We start from the raw sequence: 24,792 nt of genomic DNA, 5'->3' as shown, positions 1-24,792 counted from the left end.
GCTTTTTTTCTCCAAAGCGAGGGGCTCTGGGTACTTCAGCGCAGCGATGTGGAGCGGAACCGCAAAAACCCATCGCACGGGCCGGTTCCCGGACACGACGACGCAGCTGTACGTGTATGGCTTGGCTTCTCCGACCCGGATCCGGCCGGTCTGAAGATCCGGCCCGGATCCGCGCCCTCCCCCGACCCCGTCCCGCCCCCCCGCCCCTCCCCGCCCCCCAAACCCAGACGCCCGGGCCGTCCCAGGGTCCGGGCCTGGGGCCCGGCCTGACGCTAGTCCCTAGTTCTAATAAATAAGGACGCCGAGACCCCTCCGACCCTCCTCCCCGCCCCCCGCCCGCCCGCCCGCCCCCCGCTGCCCTCACTGTTCCGGAAGCCCGGGCCTCCTCTCAGACACAGGTTTCGGGGTTGGCCACCGCCTCCCCGTTTTTCTCCGGCTCCCCTTTCAAGAAGTGCTCCACCTCGGCGGAGCCCACCCGGATGTCCTCGGGGGACTTGTCCCCCAGCTTGGCCAGCTCCTCCCTCTCCGCCACCTCCTCCTTGGTCTCGGATTTGTCCGGCTTCTTCTTGATGCAGAAGAAGTTGCCCAGAGCCAGCACCAGGGCGGAAGTGACCACCTCGACTCCGGCCAGGATGAACACGTACATGTAGACGTGGGTCGCGTCCAGAAGCTTGCCTGGGGAGGGACGAGAGGCCCGGCTCAGATCCACGGGAAAGGCTCCGGGAGGGCAGCCGGGAAGAAACGAGACCCGGACCGAGGTCTCTCCCCCGGCGCCCCGACCCCGGCCAAACCCTGTTGTGTCGCGGGCCGGCTCCGCCCTCTGCCGCCGAGGCGCTTTTTGAAGAAAGATGGAGCCCACGAACCATTAGCCTGTCTCTTTCAGCACCGGCCTTGATTTGGAAACTCGCGACCGACGCCTCCTTTCTGACGCCAGGTTAATAGCCTCCAAGAAGAACCAGGGAAGGAGGTTCGGGGAGGTCGCTCGGGGCCGCTCGGTCGGGGGGGAAGGTTCGGGGACCCCGGAGAAGGCCCGGCCCGAGCGGACGCCTTCCCTATCCCACTCGACCCCGCCCGGACCCAGGGGCCTGTCTGGGAGGCGGGGAGGAAGAGGGTGGGAGGAGAGAAAATCCTCGCTGGGGGAAGCAAGGCGTCCAAGTAGAAAGAGCCCGGGTCTGGGAGTCACGAGACCTGGGTTCTGATCCCCGGCTCCGCCGCTTGCCTGCTACGGGACCTGGGGGACGAACGCTTCACTTTTCTGGGCCTCCGTTTCCTCGTCCGTACGATACCTGCCCTCCCTCCCCCTTAGGCCGCGAGTCCCACGTGAGATGGGGCCTGCGCCCGATCGGATTGCACGGCACCTTCCCCGGAGCTTAGCACAGTGCTTGGCACAGAGTAAGCGCTTGAAACCTACCACAGTCAGTTTCCTTATTGGTCCTCGTGAACGCCCGCCCCCAACCACCACGCCAGCTCCACATTTAGATTCATGGATAATCACAGACACACAGGAAGCAGCGAGGCCTAGTGGTTAGAGCCCGGGCCCGGGAGTCAGCGGGACCTGGGTTCCGCTCCCGGCTCCGCCACCTCATGTGCCGTGTGACCCTGAGCAAGTCACTTCACCTCTCTGGGCCTCGGTTACCCTCCTCTGGAAAACGGGGATGAAGGCTGTGAGCCCCACGTGAAACAGGGGCTGCGTCCAACTTGTATCTTCCCCGGCGCTCAGAACAGTGCTTGACACCTAGTAAGCGCTTAGCAGATGCCATTTAAAAAATAAAAAGGAACCAAGGCGGAATGATCCGGTTTTCGTTCCTCTATCGGGAAGGGCAAGCGTCGGTGACTAGCCCGGAGTCCCGGCGGCCCAGAATGGTGACGGAACTTTGGCCAAGGTTGCCCAGCCTCGGGGAACGACGGCATATACCGGGCGTCCACTGGGTCCATCCCGCTGAGCTGGTCGCTCGGACCAACACCCGCCGAGAGCCAAGCTACGCTCGCACGCAGCAGCAGCCAAAGATTCTCCCTCCCGGAACCGCCCCCGCCTCCGCTCCGAGATCTCCCGCAGCCGAGGCCCAGATCGGAGGCCGTCCGGCCCAGGCGGGACGGACGGAGGCGAAAGGAATGGGTCGCAGGCGCGCCCCGGCCCGCTCCGGACGACCGTTCCCGTCTCTCCGGCCCGGCCGGGGAGGGGACGGCGCTTCGGAACGGAGCCCCCTCCCCAGTCCCAGAAAACCCACTCGCTCCCGGGCTTGGCGCTCCAGCTGTACACTGGAGGACCCCTGGAGACTTGAGCGGGGGCTGCCTCGGCGGCATCCGCCCCCCGCCCCCTCTTCACGCGGACCGTCGCCAACCTCCAGGGACCGGGGCCGGCTCCGGGCGGACCCGGGGAGGCGGGGTTCGCGCTCCCCGGGCCTCCCGCCGGAAGCCCGCGGCGCCGGGAGCCCGAGCCCGGGTGGGTGGCCGGACGGGGGCGGGGGAGACGGGGCCGGGCGGGCACTCACCCCCGGACGGCGGGCCGATGAGCACCGCCATGGCCTCCATGAGCAGCACGAGGCCGATGGCGCTGGAGAACTTCTGGGTGCCCACGATGGCCATGAGCACCTCGAACTGCAGGGCCCCCACCATGCCGTAGGAGATGCCGAAGAAGATGCAGAAGGCCACCAGGCCGCCGTAGGAGCTCGCCATGGAGCCCACCAGGTCGGTGATGCCGTTGAAGATCATGGAGAAGCTGAACAGGTAGACGCAGCGGGGGCGGACCCACTTGAGGCCGGCCACGAACCCGCAGAGGGGCCGGGCGAAGATGTCGATGAAACCCAGGACGGTCAGCAGGAAGGCGGCCTTGGTGTCCGGCACCCCCATGTCCTTGGCGTAGCTGACCACGAACACCGGGGGCACGAACAGCCCCAGCACCATGATGGAGGCCGCGACGGTGTAGATGAGGAAGCCGCGGTCCTTGAACACGCTGAAGTCCAGGAGCTTCTTCGGGGCCTTCTTGGCCTTGGCCGCCTCCACGGCCGTCCCGGCCGTCTTGGGGGGCTCCAGGGGCCTCATGAGGGCCCCGCACACGCAGCAGTTGAGGAGCAGTCCCCCCAAGATGAGGAAGCCCCCCCGCCAGCCGTACAGGTCCTGCAGGATCTGCCCCAGCGGCGACAGGGCGCAGAGGAACACGGGGCTGCCGGCCGCCGAGAGCCCGTTGGCCATAGGCCGCCTCTTGTCGAAGTAGCGGTTGAGCATGATGAGCGAGGGCTGGAAGTTGAGGGCCAGGCCCAGACCTGGAAGGGAAGACTCGGCCGTGGGACCCGGCCAAGCAGCGAGGCCCAGCGGCCGGGGCGTCGCGAGGACCCGGGCTCTAATCCCGGCCCCGCCGCTTGTCCGCCCCGCGACCTCGGGCGATTTACTTCACTTCTCTGGGCCTCAGTTACCTCATCCGTAGAATGAGGATGGAGACCGTGAGCCCCACGTGGGACCTACCGGATTATCTTCCCCACAACTTAGCCTGGCTCACCGGAAGCGCTTAGCAAATGCCATTAAAAGAAAAAAAACGCAGAGCCTCTCGACCCTTGCAGAGGCGACTTTGCGGGAAAGGGTCCGGCCTGGTTTGGGACGCCCCCCCGCCACGCCCGGGGCCGCTCCGGGACTTCACCAGAGCTACCGCGGTGGGCGCGGGGGCTGCTGATGGGGTCCAACGTTCAGTCCGTGAGCCCGCCACTGGGCAGGGACCGTCTCTATCTGTTGCCCAATCGTCCATTCCAAGCGCTTCGGACGGCGCTCTGCACGTAGTAAGCGCTCGATAAATACTACTGAATGAACTCCTCCAGGGAGGCCGCCCTGACTCATCGGAGAAGCAGCGTGGCCTGCTGGAGAGAATACAGGCCTGGGAGTCAAGAGGTCCCGGGTTCTAACGCCGGCTCGGCCGCCTGTCTGCTGTGTGACCTAGGGTAAGTCCCTCCGCTTCTCTGGGCCTCACCCGGAAAAGGGGGGTGAAGGCCGGGAGCCCCATGTGGGAGTCCAACCTGATGGGCTTGTATCTACCCGGCATTTGTAGAGTGTCCGGCACGTAGTAAGCGCCTAACAGATACCACAGTTATTATTATTAATCTCTCGTCTCCCCACGTCATTTCCCCCCAGCTGCGTCTCCTACGTTCTCGAGTCCCTTCCTCCACAGCCCGCAGGTACACATCTCGATACTCGGATCCTCCTCCTACCTGCGGTTTACTTCGGAGTCCGTCCGTCTCCTCTTCTAGACCGTAAGCTCCTTAAAGGCAGACGTCCACTAACTCTTCTATTTTCTCCTCCCAAGCCACCATTCGCTCATTCGGTGGTATTTACTGAGCGCTTACTGGGTGCAGACCACTATGTGAACCGCCTGGAAAGTACAGTTTGCACCAGGACAGGTTTCTTCGCCCGGTAAATTGGAGCTCCTCCGCTAGATCATTCGTTCAGTCGTATTTATTGAGCGCTTACTGCGTGCGGAGCACTGTACCGAGCGCTTGGAATGGACAATCGGGCAACAGATAGAGACGATCCCCGCCCGACAAGGGACTCACGGTCTAAAAGGGGGTGACAGACACAAGCTTATCGGGGCCCTGTCCCACGTGGGGCTCAGTCTCCGTCCCCATTTCGTAGCCGAGGTCTCGGAAGCCCAGAGAATCCAAGTGACCTGCCCCGGGTCACGGAGCAGACAGGTGGCGGAGTCGGGATTAGAACCCAGGTCCTCCTGGCTCCCAGCCCGTGCTCTATCCACTAGGCCACGCTGCTCCCCGTTATTTATTAGAACGTCTGTCTCCCCCTCTGCTCGTGGGCAGGGGACGCGTCTCCCGACTGTGTTATGTCGGACTCTCCCGAGTGCTTATACGGCACTCGCAGTAGGCGCTCGATAAATAGCACCGATTGATTCCCCGGGCTCATCCCGCCGCGCTCGAGATGCTTAGAGTAGCGCGGGTCGGGGGCTCGCCCCCCAGCCATTGGCCCAGCCCCCTTTTGCCGCCGCCGGGCTTTCGTCCGCCGCCCCCGGCGTCCCCCTCAGCCACCCCCAAATCCTGCCCTCCGCCGCCCCCGGCCCCGCTCACCAGTGATGACGCCGGCGGTGAGGTAGATCTGGATGATGCTGGTGCAGAAGGAGGCGGCCACCATCCCCAGCGAGGCGAGCAGGCCGCCCACCAGCATGACCGGCCGGCACCCGAACCGGTTCACGCACACGCTGCACAGGGGACCTGCGGGCGGACCACCGGACCCCTGGAACCCCGCGGCCGACCGCCCGGCCGCTCCCCCCGCCCCGGCCCTCCGCAGCCCCCTCTGCCCGGCCGCCGTCCCCAGGAGCGCCCCGAGGGCCGGGTGGCCGCCCCACCGGCTCCGCTTGGGCATCGCCAGGCCCTCGGGCGAATGGCCCGGAGTGAATCCCAACAGGCCTCCCTGGCCGAGGCGGGGCTTGAGCCCGTCTCCCGGGGAGGGAGACCGAGGCCCGGAGGGACTAGCCGTCCGAATCAGGCGGCGCCCGGCCGGGCAGGCTGGACTTTAGGAGGGATTTGATCCGCTCCCGTCAGGGGGGCCCGGACCGGAAGCTCGCCGCGGGCGGGGAACTTGTATCGGACTCGCCCAAGCCATCCGCCCGCAATAAGCGCTCAATAAATCCCGTCGGTGGCGACGATGGGGTCGAATCTCTCCCCTGAGCTTCTTGAGGGCGGGGATCACGGCTCTTAACTCCACCGGCCTCTCCGAAGTGCCCGGCCCGGTACTCGGCTAACAGCGGACGGTAAGCTCCTGCGGGACAAGGATCGAGCCTACCCTCTCCGAGGTACCGTCCTGTCGTGAGCGTCTAGTACAGTGCTCTGCCCACGGGCCGCGCTCGGTAAGTACCCGTCGGATCCAGTCGGACCCCGCCGCGGCCGGGGGATCCCCCCCTTCTCTGCAGCTGCTTTGGCTCATTCACTCGGTGGGATTCACCGAGCGCTTACTCGGTGCAGAGCGCCGTACTAAGCGCTTGGAAGGTAGGATTCGGCAACAGATCTGCTCCTGACCCCTCACCTGTCCCGTAGAGCATGGCCAGCAGGATGGAGGAGATCCAGGCCGTGTCGCTGTAGCCGATGCCGAACTCACGGATCAGCTCCTTGAAGAAGACGCTGACGGCCTTGGGAAAGGCGTAGGAGAAGCCGGTGATGATGAAGCAGCCGAAGAGGATGGCCCAGCCCCAGCCGCCGTCGGGGGCCTTGACCCCGGTGGGGCCTTCGTCCGGCACCACCGCTCCCATGCCGAGCCCCGCTCCGTCGCTCCCTGAGGAAGAGGAAACGCGGCCGTCGGCTGCGGGCCCGGGTCGCCCGGGAGACGGTCCTCCCCGCCCGCTCGGCGGGGGGCAGGGGAAGGCCGCAGACACCCCGGGAAGGGTCGGGCACGCCGACGCAACGGAGGCCGAAACCGCGACGCCCGGAGGAAGGGTCGCCGGGGGCTCGGCCTCCTTCTTGCCCGGCGGCATCACGGCCCTTCACCCGACTCCAAGCCCTGACCCTCGTGCCGTTTTCCGGAGGGTGAAACTGGAGCCTGAGAGAAGCAACCAGACTTCTCAGCTGTGTGACTTTGGGCGAATCACTTCACTTCTCTGTGCCTCATCTGCAAAATGGGGATGAAGACCGGGAGCCCCACGTTGGACGACCTGATCACCTTGTATCCGCCCCCGCAGCGCTCAGAACGGTGCTTTGCACAAATGCCGTGATCATTATTATTATCATTCCCGCGGCTGTTACCGCCATGGCTGATGCCAACCCCGCTCCCTCCCGGCCGTGTCAGTGAGCCCGTCCTCCCTTAAAAGAGGTCAGAGAGAAACCCGCGTCCGTTTCCATCCTGAGCCGGGTCGGTTCCGGCCAGAACAGGAAGACTTCTGCCCTGCCCGCTTCGTTTCCGTTCGGCCCCCGGGACCAGAATGGGGAAACCGCTTCCCCTTTGCCTCCGGGGACAGGGCAGGAGAGCAGAGGGCACTCCCGGCAAGACGGGGAGATGGAAGACCTGGGTTCTAATTCCGGCTCCGCCCCTTGCCCGCTGGGTGACCTTGGGAGAGTCATTTCACTTCCTCTGTAAAATGGGGGTTGAATCCCCGTTCCCCCTTCTCCTTAGACCGGTGGAGTGGGGAAGCGACCTGGCAGAGTGGCTAGAGCCCGGGCCCGGGAGTCAGAAGACCTGGGTTATTAATAATAATAATAATAATAATAATACTGACGGTATTTGTTGGGCAGGGATCGTCTCTATCTGTTGCCGAATTGTCCATTCCAAGCGCTTGGTACGGTGCCCTGCACATAGTGAGCGCTCGATAAATACTACTGAATGAGCGCCCAGCCCCGTCCTAAGTTCTGGGGCAGAGAGAAGATAAAGAGGTTGTTTCACGTGGGGCTCACGGTCTTAATCGTCATTTCACAGAGGAGGTAACTGAGGTCCCACAGCTGATCGGCGGCGGCGGGGTTAGAACCCAGGTCCTCCGCCTCCCGAGCCCGGGCTCTTTCCACCCGGCCACGCCGCTATAATCCCCGCCCCGCCACTCGTCCCCCCGGGGTTTTCCGGGGGGCCGCTCCGACCCCGTAAGGCGAGGAGGAGGGAAGTCACTCCCAGGTGGGGACTGGCGTCGCCTCGACCACCACCGCCGGACGGAGGGACCCGGAGTTAAATACGGGCCCCTAGACCCTTATCCACAACCCCCGACCTCGACGCCTAGCCGCAGCACCGAATCACAGCTCCTAGTTAATAATAATGTTGGTATTTGTTAAGCGCTTACTATGTGCCGAGCACTGTTCTAAGCGCTGGGGTAGACACAGGGGAATCAGGTCGTCCCACGTGGGGCTCACAGTCTTAATCCCCATTTTACAGATGAGGGAACTGAGGCACGGAGAAGTTAAGTGACTCGCCCACAGTCACACAGCCGACAAGTGGCAGAGCTGGGATTCGAACTCATGAGCCCTGACTCCAAAGCCCGTGCTCTTTCCACTGAGCCACGCTGCTTCTCTAGTTGCGGCCCCCAGTCACGCCCCCACCCCCAGATCGCAACCCCTAACCTTGACTCCTAACCACGACCCCTAACCTCGACCTCTAGCCGCAGCCCCGAATCACAACTCCAAACCACGACCCCCAACCGCCACCCCTGATCGCAACGCCAATCCGTAGCAATAATAACTGTGCTACTTGTTAAGCGCTTACTATGTGCCGGGCACCGTCCTAAACGCTGGGGAGGGACAGGATAATTCGGTTGGACGCGGTCCCCGCCTCACGCGGGGCTCCCGCTCTCAATCCCCCTTTTGCAGATGAGGTGACCGAGGCACCGAGAAGTAAAATGACTTGCCCGAGGTCACACGGCAGGCATGGATGATTCCTGCCTCCAAACCATGACTCCGAACCGCTTCCCAAACCGGCCCTCCTCTAAGGCCCGGGGGCCGGGGAAATATTGGCAGCTCCACCCCTCTCGCCCGCCAAGCAGGTCCCGGCTGGCCAACGGGCCGACGGCCGGAAATGTGACCCTTCCCAATCCCAGCTGGTCTCGGCTCCCGACGGGAGGGAGGGAGGGCGGAAAGCGGCGAAGGAGGGAGCCAGGTTGGAAAAAGGTTGCTCAGGCGGAGCCTCATCCCCATCGGTGGCCCCACGTCCCGAGGCGGGGCGGTCTAGCGGATAGGGCCGGGGAGTCACAAGGACCCAGCTCCCCCACTTGCCTGCTGTATGACCTTGGGCAAGTCATTTCACTTGTCTGGCCCTCGGTTTCCTCATCTGTAAAATGGGGATTAAGACCGGGAGCCCCATGTGGGACAGGGGCTGTGTCCAACCTGATTAGCTTGGATCTACCCCAGTGCTCAGTGCAGCGCCTGGAAGATAGTAAGGGCTCAACAAATTCCAGAAGGAAAAACAACAAATGACCCAGGAGAGCTGGGGAACGGGGGTGGATCATCTCGCACACAGCAGGGCAACCAAGGGGGCGGACTCGGGGTGGGTGGGTGGAGCCTAGAGGGTCCGAGACTCCGGACTGTCCGCCTCCCTGCTTCTCCTCCCGCCCCCCAGAACCCCCCCCCCCCCGAGCAACTGCTATCACTATGGGTCCCAATTTAGAGGAGGAGTACAGATACACACCGGCCAACATTCCCCACAGACCCACCCTCGAAAGGGCCCCCGACTAGTTTCCGTGCAGACGAGCCGGGCGCAGGGGGATGGACCAGCCGACCCCCGATCCGGGCAAGGCTCGAGCTCGGCCCCTCGCCGTGCCAGGGGCCCGGACGGGTCGGACCCGCGGGAATCCACACCGTCTGGGCCCCGTGATATGAGCAGCGTTCCCACGGGCGGGACGGGATTTCCACGGGCCGGGGGGCATTCCCGTGGGCAAGGCGGTGTTTCCACGGTTGCTCGGGGCCTCCCGGCCCCTTTCCATCCCGCTCGTTGTTGACGACCGAGCTGGGCCCCGGCCGATCCCCACGGAGGGGAGCAGAGCCTCCGCCCGAGGGGACTCGAGGAATCCCACGGCAGGGCGGCTCCGGTCTCCGGGGGCCGGAGGGGTTTCCGGGGAGCTCCGGGTGGGACAGGGACTGCGTCCAACCCGACAACCTTGAATCAACCCCAGCGCTTAGTACGGCCCCTCTTACTCCGGCCCAGCCGGCGGGCTCGGGTCTAGCTCCAGCTTACTCGCTGCGCCCCGGTCTCGTCTGTCTCGTGGTCCTTTCCCACGGCCTCCCCGGAGCCTGGAAATCCCTCCCCCTCCGTGTACGCCAGCCCGCCGGTCTCCCCCTCTTCAAAGCCTCGTCGGGTCACGCCTCCTCCGAGAGGCCTTCCCCCATCAAGCCCTCCTTTCCCCGGCTCCCTCTCCCTTCCGCGTCATCTACGAACTTGGATCTGTGACCTCTGGCCATCTGCTAGCCGCTCTACCCCCTCGCCCCGTGTCTTTAAATTACGCGTTATCAATGATTTATTTATATCACCCTCTCCCCCTCTGGACCGTAAGCTCATCAGGGCAGGGACCGTGCCCCGGTGATTCTGTTCTGTTGAACTCTTCCAAGTGCTTCGCGCCGCAGTCAGCACATAGTAAGTGCTCGATAAATACCGCCGACGGATTGATCGGCGTTCAGGAAGGTCACCGCTATTAAACCCGTAAATGCGGAGGCTGGTCCGTGAAGGGCACATCTCCCTCGAAGCTAAATGGGCAGCCCAAACCAGCCCCAGGCTGGGGGGCGGGGGGTGGATAAAGCACAGGCCTGGGAGTCGGAAGGGCCGGGGTTCTAATCCCGCCTATGCCGCTCGTCTGCCGGGCGACCTTGGGCAAGTCGCGTCACTTCTCTGGGCCACCGTTCCCGTATCCGTTAAACGGGGATCGAGACGGTGAGCCCCGCGTGGGACGGGGACGGTGTCTGACCCGATTTGCTTGGATCCGCCCCGGCGCTTAGTACAGTGACTGGCACACAGGAAGGGCTTGGCACGTGAATCGTCATTATTATGGTTACGTATTATTGGACCGCCTCATCTAGCCCACTGGTGGCCCCGAATGGGCCGGGGCAACTCCCAGAATCTCTGAAAGAAATAATATCCACTGACTACTACTACTACTACTACTACTACTAACGATGGTATTTGTTAAGCGCTTACTATGTGCCAAGCACTGTACTAAGCGCTGGAGTAGATACAAGGTCATCAGGTGGTCCCACGTGGGGCTCCCGGTCTTCATCCCCATTTTCCAGGTGAGGGAACTGAGGCCCAGAGGAAGTGAAGTGACTGGCCCAAAGTCACACAGCTGATGAGAGGCAGAGCCGGGATTAGAACCCACGACCCCTGACTCCCAAGCCCGGGTTCTTTCCCCTAAACCACTCCTGCTTCTACTACTACTGATAATAATATCGGTCGAGCAACTGCGGTGTGCCAAACACTACCTAAAGCGCGGCGAGAGGAGAAAGTCATTCATTCAATCGCATTTATTGATAATAATAATTATGCCATTTGTTAAGCTCTTACTATGTGTCAGTCACTGTACTAAGCGCTGGGGTGGATACGAGCACATCGGGTTGGTCCCAAGAGGGGCTCACAGTCTCCCTCCCCATTTTGCAGATGAAATAACTGAGGCACAGAGTAGCGAAGTGACTTGGCCAAGGTCACACGGCAGACGAGTGGCGGAGCCGGGATTAGAACCCGTGACCTTCTGACTCCCAGGCCCGGGCTCTACGGGCTGCACCGTGCCGCTCCTTCCTGAGCACTTCCTGGGTGCAGAGCACTGTTCTAAGCGCTTGGGAGGGCACAGTGAAACAGTCAACGGACACATTCCCTGCCCACGACGAGCTTTCCGTCGAGAGGGTCGGACACGGGCCAGACACGGTTCCCGTCCCAGAAGCGACTCACACTTTAAATAGGAGGGAGAACAGATATTGACTCCCCACTTTCTAGGTGAGGAAACTGAGTCCCGGAGAAGCGAAGTGACTCGCCCAAGGCCTCCCAGCAGCCAACCGGCAGAAGCGGGATCGTAGTTCGTTAAGGGCGGGGAGCGTGTCGGCTAATTCCGTTGTGCTGGACTCTCCCAAGCGCGTCGTGCGGTGTTCCGCACGTAGTAGGTGCTGAATAAATCCTATCGATCGACTGATCAGAAGCCAGGTCTCCTGACTCCCAGTTCCGTGCGCTCTCCACTTGGCCGGGCCGTTTCCATCTTCCACCGGCGTCCGGCACTTCCAGTTTGCACAAGTCGTGTGGGAGGCTGGGAGCCAACGCGCCGGGTCCCTTCAGGATAAGCCTTCCCTCGCCACCCCGAAACCCGCCCAGCGGCAGATGGAATTTTCTTTTTTAAATAAACCAGTATTAGATGTCCAGCAGCAGCATATTCCTCTCCGGGCGACGGCCCCTCCCCGATCTCTAGCCGGGGGACGCGGGGACGGTCGGGGAGCCCGAGCCTTGTCCTCTGGAAGCCCGAGTCCAGGGAGGGGCAAATCACCGCTCCCACCGCCCCCCGGAAAAAGTTTGGCCTCTGTGGGGAGGGGTCCCCTGGCTCCTCCCGCCCCACCCAAGGGGGGCCGGGCCGCTTGGCCGTCCTGAGGTAGCCTGGGTCGTCCGCTGATGACGGGGCCCTGCGCGAGTCGGTCTGGGCGAGAGCAGAGATGGTGGGAAGTAGCCAGCGGGAGACTGGGTGCCAGTTGGGCTGGAGAAGCGGCGTGGCCCAGTGGCTAGAGCCCGGGCCTGGGAGTCAGAAGGTCCGATCCCCGCTCCGTCACTTGTCTGCCGGGCGATCTTGGGCAAGCCGCTTCACTTCTCTGGGCCTCAGTTCCCTCATCGGTAAAATGGGGATTAAGACCGTGAGCCCTGTGTGGGACAGGGACTGTACTCCAATCTGATTTGCTTGCATCCACCCCGGCGCTTAGTACGGTGCCTGGCACGTCGTAAGCGCTTAACAGATACCACGGTTATTAATATCCGGCCGGACTCTGCGGGGAGCCTCCCTCGGGGCCCCGGGGATGGAGGGGACCCTAAAGGCCAATGTGCTCCCAAACCTCCCAGACTTCCTGGCTCGAGGCTGAGGCTGCTAGATCGGTTTTATATGGTACTTTTCAGGCGCTTACTACGTGTCAGTCCCTGCTCTAAGCGCTGAGATGGATACAAGGTAATCAGCCCTTACCAAGGACCAAAATTACGATTGTTATTATTATGAGGTTCCCCCGTGGGGCTCACAGTCTAAGCAGGAGGGAGACCAGGCAAACCTGAGTTTGCCGAGACGGCACCAGTGGCCACCATCGCCTCCCTCCCTCTTCGGCCGGCGACCGGGGGAGCCGGGCTCTCCCGCGCGCCTGCCTGGTTCAACGTACAGGTCGGTCCGGGCCCGTGGGTCAGTGGGCGTCGGCGGACACGCACGTGACGTCGCATGCGTGTCACCGTTAAGGATGTCAGAAACATCGTCCCGTGACAGTCCGTCCGAGGCCTCCTGAACCTAGAGGGGTTCTCCGGGGCGACCCCCGCCTCCCGACTTCCTGCCGCACCTTTGCATCCCCTGTCTGGGAACGCCGCTTCCGAGCCCGAGAGAGGCGGAAAACCAGACTGTCCGGTATGAAAGGGGACAGCTGGTCACCTCCACTGTGGGCGAGGTTAGCCACGGTGGGCTCTAGCGGGTTGGGGGGTGAAGAGTCACCCCACCCTGTGATGTCAGAGGGTCCCACCCACTCCCTTGGAGAACTCATTCGCTCCCATGGCTTCGACTCCCACCTCCATGCGGATGATTCCCAAACGGACATCACCGGCCCTGACCGCTCTCCCTCTCTGCGGTCTCGCATCTCCTCCTGCCTTCGAGACATCTCTACTTGGACGTCCTGCCGTCACCTCAAGCTTAATACGTCCAAAACAGAGCTCCTTATCTTCCCACCCAAGCCCCGTCCTCCCCCTGACTTTCCCATCGCTGTCGACGGCCCCGCCGTCCTTCCAGTCTCACAGGCCCGCGACCTTGGCGTTACCGTTGCCTCCTCTCTCTCATTCAACCCACACATTCAATCCATCGCTAAATCCTGTCAGTCCCTAAAATCCGCCCTTTCCTCTTCATCCAAACTACCGTGGTAATCCCAGCGCTTCTCCTCTCCCGCCGTGATTACTGTTTCAGCCTCCTCGATGCCCTCCCGGCCTCCTGTCTCTCCCCGGTCCGGTCCGTATTTCACTCTGCTGCCCGAATCATTTTTCTACAGAAACATTCGGGCCACGTTTCCCCACTCCTCAAGAACCTCCGGTGGTTGCCCGTCCACTTCTGCATCCAACAGAAACTTCTTACCGTCGGCTGTAAGACCCTCAATCACCTCGCCCCTCCTCCCTCACCTCGCTGCTCTCTTACTCCGACCCGGCCCGCACACTTCGCTCCTCTAATGCCAACCTACTCACCGTACCTTGATCTCGCCTATCTCGCCGGCGACCGCTCGCCCACGTCCGGCCTCTGGCCCGGAACGCCCTCCCTCTTCATATCAGACGGACAATGACTCTCCCCCCGTTCCAAGTCTTTTTGAAGGCGCATCTCCTCCGAGAGGCCTTCCCTGATTAAGCCCCTCCTCTCCTCTCTTCCCGCTCCCTTCGGCGTCACCCTGACTCGCTCCCCTGCTCACCACTCCCCGCCCCGGCCCCACAGCACTCGCGTACACATCTACTTTATTTATTTATATTAATGCCCGTCTCCCCCTCTAGACTGTAAACTCTTTGTGGGCAGGGAATGTGTCTGTCATACTGTCGTGTTGTACTCCTCCAAGCGCTTGGTACAGAGCTCTGCACACAATAGGCACTCAATAAGTAAGACTGATTGACGCTTCCACAATCTATTACTGCTGCTGTGACTTGGCTCAGGGGCAAGAGCCGGGGTTTGGGAGTCGGAGGACCTGGGTTCTAATCCCACCTCTGACGCTTGCCTGCTGGGTGACCTCGGGCAAATCGCTTCGCTTCTCCGGGCCTCCCCTCCCTCATCTAATAATAATAATAATAATAATAATAATGTTGGTATTTGTTAAGCGCTTACTATGTGCCGAGCACTGTTCTAAGCGCTGGGGTAGACACAGGGGAATCAGGTCGTCCCACGTGGGGCTCACAGTCTTAATCCCCATTTTACAGATGAGGGAACTGAGGCACAGAGAAGTTAAGTGACTCGCCCACGGTCACACAGCCGACAAGTGGCAGAGCTGGGATTCGAACTCATGAGCCCTGACTCCAAAGCCCGTGCTCTTTCCACTGAGCCACGCTGCTTCTCTTAATTCCATATCTAGTCTCCTTCCTACTTAAGAGTGTGAGCCCCTTGAGGGACCTGATGATCTCGTCTCCCCCCGCCCCATGCTTGGCACATAGGAAGCACTTAGCAAATACCTCAATTATTATTATTGCAAAATAAAGAAGAGGCACTTTGCCTGCCCACAAGGAGCTTTGGCTCTCTCGGGAGAGACAAGCGTAAAAAAATTTACGACTCGAGGGGTCAGTGATAAATTATCAAGTCCACATGCACACGGGAGTGCTGAGGAAGGCATAGATAAGTTTATAAGTGCTCAGGGAAGGGGAACGGAGGCAGGTGACTCTTTGTCAGTAGGGACAAAAGGTCACTTTAGGGGCTGGTGGCCCGAAGCGGCGGGGAGGGGACCCCGCCCCCACCAATCTGCATCCGTCCCCCTCCCCGGCCTCTGGGGCGGGCAAGGGACCTGGCCTCCGTCGCGTGATCTCCAATTCTGCCACTGACGGTCAATCGAGCCCTCTCTGGGTTATCAAAACAGGCAGCTTTAACCGGCCAGACGACTTGGAGAATCAAGAAGCCCTGTGGAGGCTCAGCGGCCCACCTGTAGCCCACTCGGCTCTGGTCTGGGCCTCGTGGGCCACTGGGTGGACAGAGGAGAGCGCCGGGGCCCACCCTGCCTCCACCTCCCCGGGTCACAGGGAACGAGAGGACCGCCCCAAGCCGCCCCCTTCCCCAGGATGCGTTGCAAACCTTGACGTCCTCCCTCTCGTCCGTCAAACGACTCTTCAGTTGATTTCGCCTGGCTCCCCTGCTAGAGTGGAAGACCCTGTGAGCGGGAGACATTTCGCTTCATTTTCTGTACCTCCCAAGCACCTGGCACAGTGTGGTGCACCAAGTGGGCGCTCAATACTATCATCACTTCCACCAATATTGTCACATTATTACTACCAGTTCTATTGTTGCTATTAGTTGAGCGCTTACTATGTGCTAAGCGCCGGGGTGGATCGAAGCAAATGGGGTAGGGCTCAGTCCCTGTCCCCACGTGGGGCTCCCGCCTCGATCCCCATTTTTCGGATGAGGGAACCGAGGCCCAGAGAACCGAAGTGAGTGGCCCAAGGACGAGCGATCGGCAGAGCGGGGGCTCTCTCCGCTAGGCCGCCCGAGGTCCGGTTCCGCTCCCATCTCGGATCCAAATCCCTTGACCTTTCCTCGCCGCCCTGGGCCTGGGCTTTCCTCATCACCGGCCCGGCCTCCTCTGTCACCTTGGACCCCAGCAGCGGCCCCCATCCCGGGACTCATTCATTCATTCAATAGTATTTATTGGGCGCTTACTATGAGCAGAGCACTGTCCTAAGCGCGTGGAATGGACAATTCGGCAACAGATAGAGACCATCCCCGCCCAACGACGGGCTCACCGTCTGATCGGGGGAGACGGATGGACAAAAACAAGACTCCCCAGCCGCACTGGAGCCAACTCCCCGCCTCGATCAGTCGATCGGTTCACCGGTGGTGTTTACCGAGTGCTCACGGGGGGCGGAACACTGTCTTAAGCTCTTAGTCGCAGACCCGGTCCCTACCCTCCAGCGGCTCGCGGTCTAGCCGGGGAGACAGACGTGAAAAAGAATTACGGATCGAAGCGGCGGAGGGTGAGTGAGGACCGTACTTGCCCTCCTCCCCGCCTCGTCCTTTCGGCGAACCGCCCACGTCCGCCTCGCCTCCCTTGCCCTTCCTCCTTCCCCGGCTCCTTTCGGGTACCCGTTTTTGCCCCCGCTTCCCCTTCCTTCCTGCAAATTCCCCGCCCCGAGGCAGCCGAGCCGGGTCTCGCTCCCTTCCCTCGTCCCCCCGCGCCCGACACCTCACTTCCCGGGGGCAGACGCCCCCCGCGTCACCGCCGGGCAGAGCCCGACCCGGGACGGTCCGGGGCCCCCCACCCCGGGAGCCCGCAGGCCCAGTCGAGGCGGGACCGGACAGGTCCCAGAGCATCATGGGAGCCCCACTTTCCCCGATGCAAAAGCAGCTGCGGGGCCTAACCGCTGCCTCGGTTTCCTCCTCCCCGCCAGCTCCTCTTCCTCCGGCCGACGCCTGCGGAGGACCGGAGTCGGGTGAGGGGGGATACGGGTGTCTGAGGATGGGGCTGTGGGGGGGAGGAGGAGGAGGAGGAGGAGGAGGAGGAGGAGGAGGAGGAGGAGGAGGAGGAGGAGGAGGAGGAGAGTTAGCCTAGTTCAAGTAGTCGCCCTCAAGGCCACAGCAAACGTGCTCCGCCAGCCCGGTCCCTGGCAACCGTGGGTCCCCTAGAAGACGGGCAGGGCCCGCCACCGTCTCCGTTCGGACCGGAAGGAGCCGGGCCTTAGGAGAGCCCGAGTCGGAGGCCTCGGGGCAACTGAATCCTGCATTTCGCCTCATCGGAAAGGGAGTCCGCGGGGGAGAACGCTCCCCCAGACGGAGCGGACCGGGGATGTCGGAGCCGCTGAACAGGCCCCGGGACGGGTTTCCAATTCCCCGAGTTGGTCGTCGCCTCCCGCTCTACTGCCCTGTCCAGGATGGGACCCCGGCAGTGAATTTGCCAGCTGTGGCTCAACTCCGTCGTGAAGCAGGAGCTAATTTAGTCTTCCTCTGGAGGCCCAAAGGAGACACAAAACCTGGGGGGCCGGAGAGGCCTCTCTGACTCCTCCCCCGCCCCTTTCTCACCTGCTCTTCCAGCTCCAAAGGCTCTCCGTTAGAGCAGAAGCTCCCTGCGGGCAGGGAACGTTTCACGCTTCTGCTGGATATGCCGAGCGCTCGGTCCGACGCATTGCTTAGTGCTTAGGACGGCGCTCGATAAAAGGTAAGCGCCTAAGTGATATCAAAACAGTGACAGGTACCGTCGGACTCAGTGGGCTCTCGATAAATAATTGATAACAGATGGGAGGATGAGCAAAGAGGGAGGATGAGGATGGGGAGAAGGGAGGATGAGGAAGGAGGGAGGATGAAGGAGAGGGTGGGGAGGAGGGGGGATGCAGTGTGACCTTGGGCAAGTCACTTCTCTTCTCTGGGCCTCAGTTCCGTCATCTGGAAAATGGGGATTGAGACCGTGAGCCCCACGTGGGACAGGGACTGGGTCCAACCCGATGTGCTTGTATCCACCCCAGCGCTTAGTCCAGGGCCTGGCACATAGTAGAAGCAGCGTGGCGCAGTGGAAAGAGCACGGGCTTTGGAGTCAGGGCTCATGGGTTCGAATCCCAGCTCTGCCACTTGTCGGCTGTGTGACTGTGGGCAAGTCACTTAACTTCTCTGTGCCTCAGTTCCCTCATCTGTAAAATGGGGATTAAGACTGTGAGCCCCACGTGGGACGACCCGATTCCCCTGTGTTTACCCCAGCGCTTAGAACAGTGCTCTGCACATAGTAAGCGCTTAACAAATACCAACATTATTTATTATTATAGTAAGCGCTTAACGGATACCATTTTTAATAATAACGATGGCATTTGTTAAGCGCTTACTACATGCAAAGCACTGTTCTAAGCGCTGGGGGGGGGGGGGGATACCAGGTGATCAGGTTGTCCCACCTGGGGCTCACAGCCTTAATCCCCATTTTCCAGATGAGGTGACTGAGGCCCAGAGAAGTGACTTGCCCAAAGTCACACAGCTGCCAAGCGGCGGAGCCGGGATTAGAACCCACGATCTCTGACTCCCAAGCCCGGGCTCTTTCCACTGAGCCACGCTGCTTCCCTTCCCTTATTATCACCGTCTTCATTCATTCAATAGTATTTATCGAGCGCGTACTCTGTGCAGAGCACTGTCCTAAGCGCTTGGAATGTACAATTCGGCGACAGATAGAGACGGTCCCTGCCCAACGACGGGCTCATAGCCTAAGCGGGGAAGACAGACAGCAAAGCAAAACAGAACGAAACAAGGCGAGTAGTCTTCCTTATTAATTATAATTAGTATATATTTAGCATTATTATATTAATTACAATCAGTACATAGTTAGTAGCGTGGCTCAGCGGAAAGAGCACCGATTTAGGATTCGGAAGTCACGGGTTCTAATCCCCGCCCGGCCACTTCTCAGCTGTGTGACTTTGGGCCAGTCGCTTCACTTCTCGGCTCAGTGGAAAGAGCACGGGCTTGGGAATCAGAAGTCATGGGTTCGAATCCCAGCTCGGCCACTCGTCAGCTATGTGACTGTGGGCGAGTCACTTCACTCTTCTGCGCCTCAGTTACCTCGTCTGTAAAATGGGGATTGACCGTGAGCCTCACGTGGGACAACCCGATTACCCTGTATCCACCCCAGCGCTTAGAACAGTGCTCTGCACATAGTAAGCGCTTAACATAGACCAACATTATTATTATTATTATTATTGTTATTCTCGGTGCCTCAGTTCCCTCAACTGGAAAATGGGGAGCAAGGCCCTAAGCCTCAGGTGGGCCAACCCGATGACCCTGTATCTCCCCCAGCGCTTAGAACGGTGCTCTGCACATAGTCAGAGCTTAACAAATGCCCTCATTATTGTTATTATTAATTATTATATGGATTCATACTAACGAAGAGGGAGCATAGTAATAGGGGAGATGGAGGGTGGGAAAGGAGGGAGGCCCCGCCCCTTTCGCGATGACCACGCCCATTTCGCGCTGGCCCCGCCCCCCGGCTCTCGCGGCGGCCGCCGGCGGACGTGAAGGACGTGACCGGCCGCCGCTACCGAGCAGTTTGGAGTAGGAGCCCCCGCCCCGCCCCCGGCTCCCGTATTCCCCAGAAACGCCGTGCACCCCAACCTCCCCCGCCGCTCCCTCCCCGTCCCCCAGCCCGCACTGGCCGGCCCGGGACCCCCGAGGACCCCCGGGGACCCAGTCAGTCCACACGTCCTCCACCCCCATCCCGCACCCCCAAAACCCACCCATCCCACCCCTTCCCTGTCCCCAGCCGAGACTGAAAGCCCGTCACTGGGCAGGGACCGTCTCTATCTGTTGCCGAATTGTCCATTCCAAGCGCTTAGCGCAGTGCTCTGCACATAGTAAGCGATCAATAGATACTATCGAATGAATGAAGGAACATCCCGGAGGGCGGCGTGGAGGGGGAGGCTGCCTAGCGGATAGAGCCCGGGCCTGGGACACGGAAGGACCTGGGTTCTAATCCCAACTCGTCGGCTGGGTGGCCTCCGGCAAGTCGCTTCGCTTCGCCGGGCCCCAGATCCCTCATCTGGAGGATGGGGATGGAGACTGCGAGCCCCACGTGCGCAGGGATTGGGTCCGACTCGATCTACTCGGCGTTTAGTACAGCGCCCGGCACCTAGCATCTGAGAGCGATTCCATCATCACCGTCATTATCATTGTCACCGAAAGACGAGAAACCGACACCCCACGTCCCCCGCCGGACTCGGCCTCCATCACCCATCTCGCGGCTGGGACCCCCCCCTCGCCCCCACCCGGGGATGAGCGACAGCCCGGCCGGCCCCACGCCTGAAACTGAGAAGGTCAGAGAGCGGGGGCCCGGCGCCGCCTCTGGGTCACGAGCTGGCCTTTAAAATGGGTGGCTCTCTACTTCTGGCTCTCTGGTCCTGGGCCAGCACTCAAGACAAGACCCTCCACCCCCGCCCTAAATCCCTCCCGGGGTGAGCCTTCCTAATAATAATAGTCACGTTATGCGCTCAGCGCCTACTACGTGCCCAGCACCGGTCTGAGCACTGGGGTAGATACGAGGTCACCGGATTGGCCCACGTGGGGCTCGCGGGCTTCATCCTCATTTTACAGATGAGGGAAATGAGGCCCGGAGAAGCCAAGTGGCCCGCTCAAGGTCACGCGGCAGACGAGTGGCGGAGCGGGGATCGGAACCCGGGTCCTCCGACTCCCAGGCCCGGGCCCTTGCCGCTGAGCCACGCTGCTTCCGGGTCCCGGCCCTCTTCCTCCACGGCCTGGTCCCGGCCCTCTTCCTCCACCTGGTCCCGGCCCTCCTCCTCCGCCTCCATTCGAGCGTTCGAGAGAAGACCCTACCCCCCGGCCCGGCCCTAAATCCATCCTGGGGAGAGCCTTCCTCATTCATTTTTATGGGAGTTTTGAGCCAAATGGCCTCCCATTGTCTACCCCAACTCTTCCTCCTCTGCCTACCGCAAAATAGGGGAATGGCGACCCTGGAGGACCCCGCCATCCCGGCCCCCACGCCGCCCGGATTCTCCTCCCAAGGGGTCCGTGGGCGACCCCGGCCTGCCCCTCCCGCTCGGCCGCGTCCAGCCCCCCAACGCAGCTCTTGGGGAATGCGTCCGGCTTGCTAACCCGCTGCAGGAGCCGGGGCGCCCGGTGCCCGCTGAGCTGCCCCCCCCGCAACCAACCCTCTCCCCCATCGCTTCTTTGGACTGAGCAAGAGGTTCCTGGGCCTCCTGGCATCTGGGCCAGAACGTCGGGAGCCCTCCCTCCCTTCAGGGGGTCCGTTTCGGGGGGAGAGTGAGGCCACCCTGAGAGAGTCCAGAAGGCCGGGGACAGAGAGCCGACCCTAATATGGGCAACCTGAGGCTTGCTGGGGGGGCGGGGGGGGGGTGAAGTGGACTCTTCTCCCCTCCCTCCTCCTCCCCTGCGACCCACACATAACCTTCGAGACATCCACCCTTTCCCTTCTCCCCTCTATCTCCCCCTCCGCCGGCCCCCGGCCCCGCCACCTTCTCCCCACGGCCGAGGTGGGTCCGGCTGGCTGGCCCTAAGGAGCACCGGCCGCCCCTCCTCCATCCTCCCACCCCCTCCGTGCTCCTGGTCATTTCTGGGAATGTCGATGTTCCCTTAGAAACCACAACCAGAACAATTAGGATGGGTCATTAGTTTATTGTTGACACAGTAGTGGGTGTTTGCCCTGCCCGGGGGCCCGGGTATCCAGGTCGGGATGGGTAGTGGGTACCAGGGTCCGGCCGGTTCTGCCCCTCAAGGGCGGCAGGGGGGGCGGGAGTGGGGGGCGGCTCCCGGACCGTCCTCCGAGGGCCGGGGATTTCCCTACCCTTCCCGGGCGTCCCGGTTGGCTGGTTCGAAGGCCGTCTCCTGGGCCTCCACCCTCCTCCTCTACTTCCCCGGCATCCTCGGCCAACCAACTGGGGGGCCAAAGACCGGGTCCCGCAGCCCCTCCCTCTCTCCTCTCCCAAAGACCCCTCCCCTCCGCATCGGTCAGACAAGCAGAGTTATCTAGGGAACTCTCCCAAGCGCTCAGAACAGCGCCCGGCACACGGTTAGCCCTCCGTAAACGCCGTCGATCGACCCATGGGGCACTCACCGTGAGCCGAGCGCCGCGCTGAGTCCTGATAGCGCCTCGCCAAGTCCCCCAGACGCCCTCTGGGCTAATGCTCCGGTCTTGGCCGCCCCCTCCTCTGCCCACCACCACCAGCGCCGCCGCCACCGCCGTCCTCCTGCAGGCCGCGCCCCCCTCTCTCTGCCCCCGCCTGCCCTCCCCTCACTGCAGAAGTGCCATGCTGGCAGCATCGACGTCGATAAATACATTATCCATCCTCTAATGCCCCGCCGCCCGGGCAGGCGAGGATGAGCCGTCTAGGAATAGGGCATGACGTAAGGAGCTGGCATCGGTGCCCTTCCCCGGCAGGCGGGGGCCGGGAGCGGCCCCCTCCGGGATCCAGCCCGGGCACCCGGCGGGAGAGACCACGGATCCGAGCCGGGGCCCGGGCCGGGCCCCCGGGCGCTGTGGATTTCTCAGCCGGGGAGGGACGTGCCCGTCAACCCGGAGGAACGACGCGGCCCCGGCGGAGAGCGCGCGGGGCTGGCGGTCGGGAGCCCCGGCTCTGACGGCCGCCCGACCTCGGGCAAGTCACCTAGCTTCCCCGGGGCTCGGTCTTCTCATCTGTAAAATGGGGTCAGGGACCCGTCGGCCCCGAGGGGCGGGGACCGCGTCCGCCTGCTCGTGCTGTTACCTACCAGGGTGCCCGGCACGGAGTACGCGTTTCACAAGTGGCACAGTTATCGTCATCATCACTCCTCACTCCCACTACCCGGGTCCAGGGTGGACGGGAATGGATTCCGCGCCCTCGGCTCCACGCCACCTCCGCCCCCCCAAACACCCACACGTACAGACCCCTGGATCTCCCCTTCCCCGGAGAATGGTTTCCCGGGCCCGGTGGATTCGCCGTCCCCCCAGGCCCAACTTTTCCCTCCCTCCGGTGAGCGGGCGGCGGGCGCGGGGCAAGGGGAGGGACGGTGAGGAGGGGACAGAGAGGGACGGATTCGGTGCCAACGGGCCTCCCCTGCCCTCCTCCCGGGCTGCTGCCGGGGGTCGGAAGGGCCGGGCCCCCCCTCGGAAAAAGTCGGATGGCCTCTTGGTCTCGGCTCACCCGCCCGGGGGGGTCTTCGCCCATCCCTCTAGAGAGCTCGGCCGGTCTCTCCAAGGGGGCAGGGGCCATTCATTCATTCATTCATTCATTCATTCATGAGCGCTTACTAGGTGCGGAGCACCGTACTGAGCGCTCGGAACGGACAATTCGGCAACAGCTAGAGACCGTCCCTGCCCACCGACGGGCTCCAGGGGTGCAGGGGAGCCCCCCTCCTCCCCCAGTTCCCTTCCGGGCCCTCCCCGACCCCCGGCCCCGTCCGGCCTGGGGAGGGGTCACCCCAGACGTGGTGGGGGGGCGGCCTGGCCCAGGGAAGGGCTTGCAAGCCCTCGATCCGGGCCGCCCGGCGGACTCCTCCGGGACGTCGGGACCCCCGGCCTAGGCCGGACCCCGGGCCGAGCCCCCCCGCCCCCCTCCGCCCCGGGATGGGGACCGGAGGGGCCATGTGCTCCGTGGGGAGGGGCGGCCCCGGGCACGTGGCCGGACAACGGGACCTCCCCCCCTCCCCCCCGGAGACCCCCGGACGCCCCCCGCCCCCCACCCCTGTCGTCGGCAGCCGGGATCCCAGCCCCGCCACGCGTCGGCCGGGCGACCCCGGCCGAGCCGCTTCCCTCCTCCGGGAAACGGGGATGGAGACGGAGGGCCCCCACGTGGGCCGGGCCAGCGGCTCCACCCCGACGGGCTCGGATCGCCCTCCCCCGGGCGCTTAGTGCGCCGCCTGGCACGTAGTGAGCGCTTAGCCAAATCCCCGGGTGGGGATGATAACGGGGAGAAGGACGATGATGGCACGGGGCGAGCGCTTACTGCGTGCCAAGCACCGTTCTAACCGCCGGGGTGGTTAGAGGGTCATCGGATTATTATACGTGAGGAGGAAGGAGGAGGAGGAGGAGGAGGAGGAGGAGGATGACGATGCCGAGCAGCGGCGGGGGGAGGAGGGGGCTCTGCCCGTCCCCTCCCCCTCCTCCGGGACCGAACCGGGGGCCGAGCCGAGCCCGGAGCATCCCCTCCCCGTCCCCTCCCCGTCCCCTCCCTTCCCCTCCCCTCCCCTCCCCTCCCCTCCCCTCCCCTCCCCTCCCCGCCCCCCGGTACCTGCGCTCCTGCTCCGCCGGGGCCCTCGCTGCCTGCTCCCTCCGGCTCCCGCGATCCCGATCCCGCGATCCCGCTCCCGATGTACAGGGTCTGTGTGAGCTCCGGGCGGCGCGCCGCTCGCTTGGCCCCGGGGGGGGAGGGGGGACGGGCGGGGAAAGGGGCGGGGCCCTCGCAGGACACGCCCCTCCCGCCCCCTCCCACGTGTGTGTGTGTGTGTGTGTGTGTGTTGGGGGGGGCGGGGGTCCGTCCACGAGGTCAGGTCCCGGCCCTGGGCGGGGGGGGGGGGGTTCCGGGGAGGGGTCCCGGGCCGGGGTTGGGGGCAGGTTCTGAGGGGGGGGGGTCCCGGGCCGGGGGGTTGGGGGGCAGATCCCGGGGAGGGGTCCCGGGGCGGAGGGAACGGGAGAGGGGCATTCTAGGGAGGGGTTCTGGGCCGGGGAGGGCGGGGGGAGATCCCGGGGAGGGGTCCCGGGCCGGGGTGGCGGGGGCGGATCCTGGGGCGGAGGGAACAAGAGGGGGCTTTCTGGGGAGGGGGCCTGGGCCCGGGGGGCAGTTTCTGGGACGGGGTCCTGGGCTGCGGGGAGGGCAGTTCTGGGGAGGGGCCCTGGGGCGGGAAAAACGGGAGGGCCCCATTCTGGGGAGGGGGCCTGGGGCGGAGGGAACGGGAAGGGATCATTCTGGGGAGGGGGCTGTGGGTAGGTCACTGTGGGGAGGAGTCTAGGCGGTGGGAAGATCCTGGGGCGGGCGGGGGGGGGGGCTTTCCCGGGG

General features: G+C 63.1%; 2 protein-coding genes across 3 annotated transcripts in view; one reads left to right on the top strand and one right to left on the bottom strand.

Annotated features, from left to right (window-relative positions):
- CSNK1D (casein kinase 1 delta) overlaps positions 1-862 on the top strand; it is a 35,075-nt gene extending 34,213 nt beyond the window's left edge. Inside the window, exon 10 of the mRNA XM_029057054.2 lies at positions 576-862. The gene's annotated coding sequence lies outside the window, so the exon portion shown is untranslated. The remainder of the gene's footprint in view (positions 1-575) is intronic.
- SLC16A3 (solute carrier family 16 member 3) lies at positions 351-24,150 on the bottom strand. Of its 2 annotated transcripts, none has more exons than XM_029057049.1 (5): positions 24,028-24,150; positions 6,016-6,261; positions 5,061-5,204; positions 2,493-3,263; positions 351-675 (listed from the first exon to the last, which is right to left on the bottom strand). In XM_029057049.1, the coding sequence occupies exons 2-5, from the start codon at positions 6,236-6,238 to the stop codon at positions 389-391; spliced, it is 1,425 nt and encodes a 474-aa protein (XP_028912882.1). In that variant the 5' UTR covers positions 6,239-6,261; positions 24,028-24,150; the 3' UTR covers positions 351-388. The 2 variants fall into 2 exon arrangements, with proteins under 2 accessions (XP_028912882.1, XP_028912883.1); XM_029057050.2 differs by lacking the exon at positions 24,028-24,150 and adding an exon at positions 21,876-21,966.
- Positions 24,151-24,792: the final 642 nt, after the last annotated feature.

The sequence above is a fragment of the Ornithorhynchus anatinus genome, unplaced genomic scaffold (assembly GCF_004115215.2).
Source record: "Ornithorhynchus anatinus isolate Pmale09 unplaced genomic scaffold, mOrnAna1.pri.v4 scaffold_264_arrow_ctg1, whole genome shotgun sequence".
Classification (NCBI taxonomy): Eukaryota; Metazoa; Chordata; class Mammalia; order Monotremata; family Ornithorhynchidae; genus Ornithorhynchus; species Ornithorhynchus anatinus.
Note: the sequence above shows the minus strand (reverse complement) of the source record. Positions and strands in the feature narration are given on the sequence as shown.